Source organism: Prunus avium, chromosome 3 (genome assembly GCF_965620075.1).
Source record: "Prunus avium chromosome 3, drPruAviu1.hap1.1, whole genome shotgun sequence".
NCBI classification, from domain to species: Eukaryota; Viridiplantae; Streptophyta; class Magnoliopsida; order Rosales; family Rosaceae; genus Prunus; species Prunus avium.
This window is the reverse complement of record NC_142286.1, coordinates 11,832,046-11,840,900: the sequence shown is the minus strand read 5'-3', so window position 1 is coordinate 11,840,900 and position 8,855 is coordinate 11,832,046. Positions and strand designations below refer to the sequence as shown.

At 35.9% G+C, this 8,855-nt stretch overlaps 1 protein-coding gene across 2 annotated transcripts; it reads right to left on the bottom strand.

The window, feature by feature from the left end:
* Positions 1–471: 471 nt before the first annotated feature.
* Positions 472–6,578, bottom strand: LOC110764337 (phosphoenolpyruvate carboxylase 2). Of its 2 annotated transcripts, XM_088249956.1 has the most exons (11): positions 6,358–6,578; positions 5,903–6,182; positions 4,998–5,389; positions 4,712–4,796; positions 4,122–4,344; positions 3,859–3,962; positions 3,651–3,738; positions 3,259–3,413; positions 2,032–3,030; positions 1,266–1,652; positions 472–932 (listed from the first exon to the last, which is right to left on the bottom strand). In XM_088249956.1, exons 2-11 carry the CDS (start codon positions 6,068–6,070, stop codon positions 633–635), a joined length of 2,901 nt encoding a protein of 966 aa, XP_088106082.1. In that variant the 5' UTR covers positions 6,071–6,182; positions 6,358–6,578; the 3' UTR covers positions 472–632. The 2 variants fall into 2 exon arrangements, with proteins under 2 accessions (XP_088106082.1, XP_021822978.2); XM_021967286.2 differs by having other exon boundaries at positions 5,903–6,578.
* Positions 6,579–8,855: the final 2,277 nt, after the last annotated feature.

Sequence of the window (8,855 nt, the reverse complement as noted above, 5' to 3'; positions counted from 1 at the left end):
ATTATATTAACAAAAGAATATTAAACTTTTTTTAAAAATAAATATTAAAACTAAAAATAAAAATAAAAACAAAAACAAATGACCTGCCAGTTCTACCACCAGCCACCTCCCATCACTCCCACCCAGCCAACCCCCACCGCTGCTCTCCGCTCATGTCACATTTTAAAGATAAGTGATCATTTCGATGTGCGCAGTGTAACCTTAAAAACCATTAGTATCACACAAAAACGCCAAGTACAAAAGGCGATAATTTTGCAAACCTCAGGACCATTCATGATAAAAAAAAATTAAAAAAAACCCTTAAATATTTTTCTTTTAAAAAACAAAAGGGGAATACAAATAACAAAAATTTGAACAGATGGAGAAGCACAAAAGTATGAGCATATGGCTTGTATCATAACGCATGTTCCCTGCTGCTGTTGCAAAAAGAAAACCTTGAGTAATAAATTTCCGCAACATGAAAGCCATAGGGAATACAAATTCTGGTTCACACAAACCAAAACGCTATTTTTATTAAACTTATTACATTTTATTTGATAGAGGTTTAGAGCACTTATAAGCAGAGAGCATCCATTTCGTACAATACTTCATATGTTCCAACATAAGTTACTGAAATACAAGATACCTAAACTTCAGCCGGTATTCTGCATGCCAGCAGCAATACCCTTCATGGTCAAAATAAGTGTGTCTTCTAGTCCAGGAGCATACTCGCTCGTTGGATTAAGCTTTACGAGCTCTGCTGCTGGCTTGCTTGTTTTTTCCATGTACTCCTTTGACAAGTGTGGCCTTACTTTAACATGGTAGTTCGGATCACGAATCTGCTTCAGTGTATAGGCTTGGCACACATTAAGTGTGGTGATGTAAGAGTCACGGAGGAGGAGTCTCTGCCTCAAATAAGGATCTCCTTCCAGAAGAGCTCTATGTCCAGCAACCTACAAAATTAACAGAAAATGATATTAGTTTCTTAAGATACCTGCAGTCAAACTAATTATATTTGCTCAAAAAACTTTAAAACATGTAGAAATAAGTAATAAAACTACACCGATAGCACTTCAGAAATTTTTTCATAAAATTGATAATTTACAGTTTTAGATTAACATTAGCCTCAGATATATGCTCTTATGGTTTTACAATCAAGTCAAGGAAAAAGTAAAAAAGTAGTTATGGACACAGATGTAGAGTAATTTAATTTGTCCTTTGCAAAAGTAAGTATAAAGGGCTGCCTAAACTCAGCCATTAGGCAAGTAATTTAGGTGCTGTATTACCTGGAGGACGAGGCTCTTAGTTTCTTCATAGTTGGCCCTCAATCTCTCTCCAAATGACCATAGGTCTTCTGACACAAGAAGCTTGTCATACAGAGAGGCAATACCCGGGTCGCCCTTGGCAAACACCATCTCAATTAAATCAATCGTGACTCTGAAGAAAGGCCACTGATTATACATCTCTCGAAGCATATGGAGATTTTTCGCATCCTTATCAATAGCTTGCTTAAATGCTGCCCCAAACCCAAGCCACACTGGTAAATGAAATCTTGTTTGGGTCCAAGCAAATATCCATGGGATTGCACGTAGTGATTCAATGCCTCCACTTGGCTTTCGTTTTGAAGGACGACTCCCAATGTTCATCCGGCCATACTCCAACTCTGGTGTTGCCTGCATTATCCAAGAGAAAATTATTACAGAACAATCTTCATCAGCCAATTCTGTCCTGATCAGGATAGGTAGCTTTAAAACTAATAATGAACAAATTTTATGTTAAGGTAGGCAAAGCATGTAAGAGGAAGACAACAGAAGAATGATTCTTGAAACTCAATTTCGGGATTCAACATGCTGTCGTTCATAAATTATTAAATTAGTAACTAAGATACCATTGACCCAAACAAGAAACTAATACATTGTTGCTAATACGTCAAGGGGGATTCATGTTATTGAAATGGTTAGTTTATACACACACACACACACACACACACACGAACGCACAAAGTACATATATATTGAAAGGTTGATCACATTGGATAAGTAGGATACTTACACGGCGAAAGTATTCAACAAAACGAGGTTCCTGGAAAACTATTGAACGGTATTCCTTTGTTGCAAGGACAGCCATCTCATCCATTAGTGCACGCCATTCGGGCTTTGGTGAGACAGGAGGATGCATTCCATGCTCAAGTGTAGCTGCTGTGAAACGCTGGAGTGTTCTAAAGCACAAGTGCTCCTCCCCAAATGATTGTTCAATAACTTCACCTTGAACTGTAACACGAAGTGAACCATGAATTGTGTCGGGTGGCTGAGACAATATAGCAAGATGGGTGGGCCCCCCTCCTCTTCCAACTGTTCCACCTCGACCGTGAAACATTGTAAGCTTAACCCCATATTGTTTCGCAACCTTTATGAGCTCTTCTTGAGCCTTGTATAACTGCCATGCTGCAGATAGCCGGCCAGCATCCTTTCCTGAATCTGAGTATCCTATCATGACTTCTTGCTTCCCATTGATCCTGTTTTTGTACCAATCTATTGAAAAGAGACGGCCCACGGCAGCAGGAGCAGCCTCAAGATCAGCAAGCTTCTCAAACAATGGGACAACCCTTAGTGGTTTCTTCACACCACATTCACGTTGCAAAAGCTCCACAGCAAGCACATCAGATGGCGCTGTCGCCATTGAGATAATATAAGCACCAAAATTGTCTGAGGGAAGTTCTGAAATGACATGGAATGTGTCCAGCACATCAGCAATTTCTTCAGTCTTGGGAACATCAGAGCCAAAAAGGGGGCGCTTGCCACTAAGCTCAGACAAGAGCCATTCTTGTCTACGTTCCTCAGACCATTCTCGATAAGACCCAATCTCCAGGTGCCTTGTTATAGCATTGAGGACATCAGTGTGCCTGTCTGATTCTTGCCGTATGTCTAGTCTCACAAGAGAGAGCCCAAAAGTGGAAACTTGCCGTAAGAAATCAAGAAGGCTTCCATCAGCAATTGCCCGATCGCCACAGGAGCAGAGTGACCGGTAACACATTTCGAGAGGCTCCAGGAACTACAAGGGAGCAAAAAGACAAAATCAGCTCTAATACAAAACATTGTTGCATGAGCATGAAAGATGGGAAACAATCAAACATGATTTCAATACTGAATGTCAATTGTAATTTATTCAAAGACTACCCCAAGTTTAAAGCTGAACAAATCTTAAAATTGGGTAGACTGGCAATTAAGTTTCTTTTATAAGTCTACAACCAAATACATAATGCTGGTGGTTGGGAGAGACCTGTTCAACATTTGTAAAGGTTGTTTCCTCAGGAATTTCAGAGATTCCATTGGCTAACAATTGGCGAGCACGTTCACGTGTACTGTACAGCTTGTCTCTTACATCACCAAGAATAACGCGATAAGGCTCATTTGGAGGAATTTGCTTCCAAAACTCTGCATCCGAAAAGCATAGTTAAAAAAAATAATAATAATAAATCCATTGCACACTTAAATGTTAAAAAAAGTCAAAAAAGTTAATAGAACTAAGAGAATTTTCAGCTAGTTTCAACAATTGGGCATGCTACTCTGCTAAAAGTTCAACTTAGTAAGCCAAAGATTTGAAGTTTTACCAACTATTGAAAAAGTTTCAAGCAAGGATGATAAAAACATGAAGTCATCTCTATTGCATACCTATATAGTGTTTTGCATCCTTCTTTGAAGACCTATGAAGTTCATGAGCACGAGAAAGAAGCTCATCATTGCAGCGCCACATAGATAACTGTGAAAAAAAAATGGTAATAAGAAATACATTATATAACAAGAAAAAAAATGTATTCAAGTACTCTGAACAGGAGAATTATATAACATATCTAAGTGGAAGTAATGATTCTTTTGACACCTCAAACATAAGATCCTCTATCTGGGAGAAGTACAAGTTAGCAGCCATCATTCTAGCCAATAAACATACATCCCGTGTAACTTCAGGAGTGACCCTGGGGTTTCCTGCAGTCCATATCAGGCAGATGTTAAGAAGCAACAAAATCATTCTAAGGCATGATTTTAGAGTGAGTGTGGAGAGATATGCCTTAGAGATTAAAAAAAAAAAAGGTACTATGTAAGGACAGAATAAGCTCATCCAGTACTAGCATGAGATGAACATACCATCACGGTCCCCACCCATCCAAGAAGAAAATTGAATGAGAGGGGCATTGTAAGGAACACGTTCATTTATCCCTATGTTCTTCAAAGCAGTGTCAACACGACGTAAGAATTTTGGTACACCTTTCCAAATTGTCTCATGAAAGTAGCTCATTCCCGCCCTCATCTCATCTTGAGGGGTTGGAGGAGTCCTTCGGATTTCATCTGTACGAAATGCAGCTTGAATCTACATGAAAAGAGAAGTTAAATTATATCAATTTGAAATAAAAGCTTCTTTTGGTTATAAAATAAAAGCTTATTATTATAGAGCAATTATTCTACACTAGAAGAAATTATTGGAGAAATCAAAATTGTGGAGGCACATGTTGGGGAAGCAATTTTCTGTCATATGAGAGAGAGAGAGAGAGAGAGAGAGAGATGTATATTGGCATCTGGGTGCAACTGCATTGGCAATTCCAGCAACCTTAAGGAAAACATTAGCATAGTCCAGAGAAAATGAATTTTTAAATTCAAATTTGGCCAAGAACATAACAAAAATCAACAATGTGTACATAGCATCAGTAAACAACATTCCATTATTAGTTTCCACATACCTCCCTTTGTAGAGCCTCATCGAGTTCCTGTTTATCATCAGGTGTAATGTCCTTAGCATACAACTGTGTCAAACAATTTCTTACCCTGAAATGGTCAAAATTACACAATGTCAGTACCAAAATAACATACCATCAATATAAAATGTCTAATCCCACACAATTTTCTTTTAGCAGTCCAAAGTGGATCTGGATAATAAACATATCCTGGGTAAGTTGCTTAACAAGTGGGCTTCTGCAATTTGTCTTCTTACATAAGAGAAATGAAAAAGGTAAGTGGAGAGTGAACCTTGCATGCTTTTGAAGCAAGGATCTTCGAACAGACTGAGTAGGATGTGCCGTTAGGACCAAATCTACAGTCTGGTTCTTCAAGGCATCAAAAACTTCTTCCGGGGACTTCTTCAGGTCTCCCACAAGCCTCTTGAGAGTCTCTTCAATGTCTGACTCTGTAGTAGCTGAAGCCTCATCAGCGAAGTCTCCCTTCTTCAACTTGATCCTCCTTCGATAAGCAATCTGAACTTCCTCGGCCAAATTGGCCAAGTTAAGCATGTGAGAAAAGGACTTAGCAATGACAATCGAGTCCCCAGGATCCAAACTCGTTAGAACCTTCCCAAGTTCCTCCAACTTTTTAGGGTCCTGCTTTCTTTCATATTCTGCGGAAAGTTCATAACACTCTTGCACCTAGTCCAAATTAAATCACAACAGTCAATAAACTAGTTTATCATCACATAATCTCATGTAGGAAGTGCCCCAGTTATCTAAAATGCAGAACCTTTTGAATGAAATTTCATATGTCAAAATCTATATCATTATTAAACCAAAACGCCATCAACCAGCGCTAAAGGAGTGAACTTTTGAGTCTTCCAAAATGCAAACAGGACTAAACACAAAGACGAATGAGAATTGAAAATTTAAACGAAAGAGCAAGTTGGTACACAAGATAGTTTCTTCCACAATTTCTTTTAAGAATAAAAAAGAAAAAAGTCAAGATATTCCCAAACAAGCATTATAAAAACAAAGCGATAATATCAAGGTGAGAAACAAAAACATACATAATAACCAAGAAAAACGAAGAAACTTTATCAAAACTAACATGGTCGCTGAACTGTCAAACTTTAGCACACTAAGCTAAAAGTAGTCAAAGATTACTAACAAAAAAATTGATTAATTTAAACAAAAAATCAAACCCAATACCGTTTCTCTGAGACTCTCTCCATGTAAATCCTGAAGAATGTCAAGGAAGCGATCCAATAACAAAGCATCATACTCAATCAGTTTGTCATCCTCAGACACCTTCCCTGGTGCCAGCAGCCTCAGCTGTGCGTCAATTGAAGCCATCTTCTCTAAGTTCCTTGAAGCCATGGGCGCCTTCTCTGTCTCCGTCTGTCTCTTTCTCTCTCTCTCTCTCTCACTTGCTTGGTTTCTGGGTTGCTCTGCTCTGCCTCTGACTTTTTAACCAACCCAGATATGCATGCTATTAATAATTAAAAAAGAAAAGTAAATCCAGAAGGTAAAAGGTGTAGAACAAAGTGAGTTTCAGAAGGATTATAAAACCAATTGAAGTAGAATTCAAACTCTATTAATAATAATAATAATAAATTATATATTGGGGAAAATAAAAATAAAAAAGAAGAAAAAAGAGGAGGAACCAAAGCAAATCCCGTGAGACCCAGATGAAGAAAGAGCTGGTAGGTTGCAGGAAAACGGGTTGCTTATGATTTACGATCTGAGCACGAGAAAGAAAGAAAGTAGAAGGAAGAAGAAGAAGAAAAGCAACGGGCTTGGTTGAGGGTTTGATCACGGAAGGGTCACAGAATGAGTGTGTGATTCAAAGCAAGCAGGACTCATTTCTGTGTTGTTGGCCCTTTTTATTTTGTTTATTTATAATCAGTGAACCAGTTTACTTTTACGAATCCGACAAGAATACCTGAAATTTAGTAATTTACATCACGCTGTGTCTCCATTAATTTAGTTATTTTTATATACATAATTATGGGGTTAAATATATTTGAATGAGGAAATTTAAAGTATAAAAGAATTCATAAATGATTTAATTTAAAATGACAGAAATTGATGTTCTAGAATTTATAAAATTTCTTATTTGAATGGCTCTCTTTACAGTACGTATTGTACGCTTTTTCCCTATTGATCTAATAAATTGTATCGCATTTTTATCATATATATATATAGGTGAGATATAACAATAACAGTAGGAAAAGTAAAACTTGGTTAATTATAAGGATTATGTGCCATCAAAAAAATATGAAGGATATTAATGGAATATTAGTGGAATAAGAATCACTTGCCACAAAATCTAAATATATGGAGAAACAAATTGGAATCAAAGGATTTAAGAATTAATAAAAGTGAAAGAAAATACTTAGGTTGTGATAAATACAATGGAAAGAATATTACAAAGATAAAATAGGAAAGAATAATATTTTAATGGGCAGAATGCTGAGCACTAAAGTAAGTAAACAAAAATCAATGTAATGGAAATGAAAATATGAAGAGGGATTATTACAGTGACTAAAAAAATAAGAATAATGTTACTCTTATCATATTTGTATACTATATTCGTATACCATTTTATGTGGCAGATGAAGTGAACAACCACATTAATTAAAATTAATTTAACATTTTCTTTTCATTTATGATTTATTGACACTTTTTAATTCATGTCGCTATCCACTTCATGTGTCACATAAGATGGTAAGCATCACTCTTAATACTACAAATACAAAGATGATATGTATTTGTGGTGAGTTCGACATTAAGTTGTAATTAGCCCATTGTAGATGAATATAGCTTTGTTGTGGATGAATTATCAAGATGTAAAAATAGATAATCAATATATTATAAAGAAACATTAGAAATTCTAACTTTAATGATAAGATCAAATAAAGTAGGTTTAATTATTATTGGCATACATAGCAAATATTTGGGTACATCTTTATTTTCTAACAAAAGAAGACTGGAAAATAAGAAATAATAAAATTAAATCGTACATAATTTCGTTATTCAACTCTAAAAATTGTTTAGTACTTGATGCAGTTAACAAGGATATGTTAATTTTTGCAAACTGGAAAATAAGAAAAAAGACTATTCAACTGTGATCATATTAGCCAAGAAAAAAGTCAGATTGTGGGAAAATAAGAAAAAAGTCAGTTAACAAGGATATGTGACCAGTCAACGCCTATACAGTCATTTTCTTTTTCTTTTTCTTTTTTACATATGGTCAGGCAATCAGTGTCGTAGTGGAACTGGAATATGCCTTGAAGAGAAGTATATGCTATCGAGATCTCAAAAGAAAGAAAAATCCTTATCAAATAAACAAAAAGAAAGAGGGATTCTAATTCCAACCTCATTGGATTGTTTGAACAATAAAAAATCCTCATTGGATTTTTTTTTAAGATACTATTATGCTTATAATTTTTTTTTTTTAAAGGACAACTGTAAGAAAAGATAAGTTAATAAAAAAAAAATGATAAAAAAGAAAAGATGAGAGAATCAAATGTGTTATCATCATGGTTGTTGAGCCTTATATTTGTAGATTCTCGGATGACTAGAGATAAAGTCTCAAGTAAGGAAGGAATTGGGAATTTTCATTGGGGTGGACTATAATTTTCTGTTAATAATCTCCATATCTACTATGTAGAGGAGACTGGTGAGCTTTGTTTTGGCTGTTGTTTAGTGGAGTGTGCCTATTTTTGTTAGGGTAGGTTTAGCCAATTTTCATTGAGTGGGATGAACTTCACATAAATTAGCAGCAAATTTATATATACAGTCCCAATCTCTTGGACCACAGGAGTCCAAGAGATTTGTGGTCACTTACCGTTGGATGTAAATTCAACGGTTCACTCACTCTTGCACTCATTTTAAGAAACTTTTTTGAATCATTGGATTAATATCCAACGGTAGGTGACTACAATTTCTTAGACTCATGTGGTCCAAGAGATCAGGACTGTTTATATATATATATATATATATATATATAGAGAGAGAGAGAGTTGGAGTGCCTGATAGTTCAATGATACCAGAAGGCCTGCGTGAGTATATACCAGAAGGGGACTAGAACCTATAATCTAGAAGAACTAAACTAAAAAGGATTTTTAACTAGTAATAGACGGAAGACTTAGAGTTGGAT

Excerpts from the sequence above, each read along its gene's own strand:
- LOC110764337 (XM_021967286.2), bottom strand. The coding sequence starts at position 6,070 with ATGGCTTCAAGGAACTTAGAGAAGATGGCTTCAATTGACGCACAGCTG. Across the intron at positions 3,031-3,258 it reads CCTTTACAAATGTTGAACAG|TTCCTGGAGCCTCTCGAAAT; the intron begins GTCTCTCCCAAC and ends GCTCCCTTGTAG. Across the intron at positions 933-1,265 it reads CTAAGAGCCTCGTCCTCCAG|GTTGCTGGACATAGAGCTCT; the intron begins GTAATACAGCAC and ends TTAATTTTGTAG.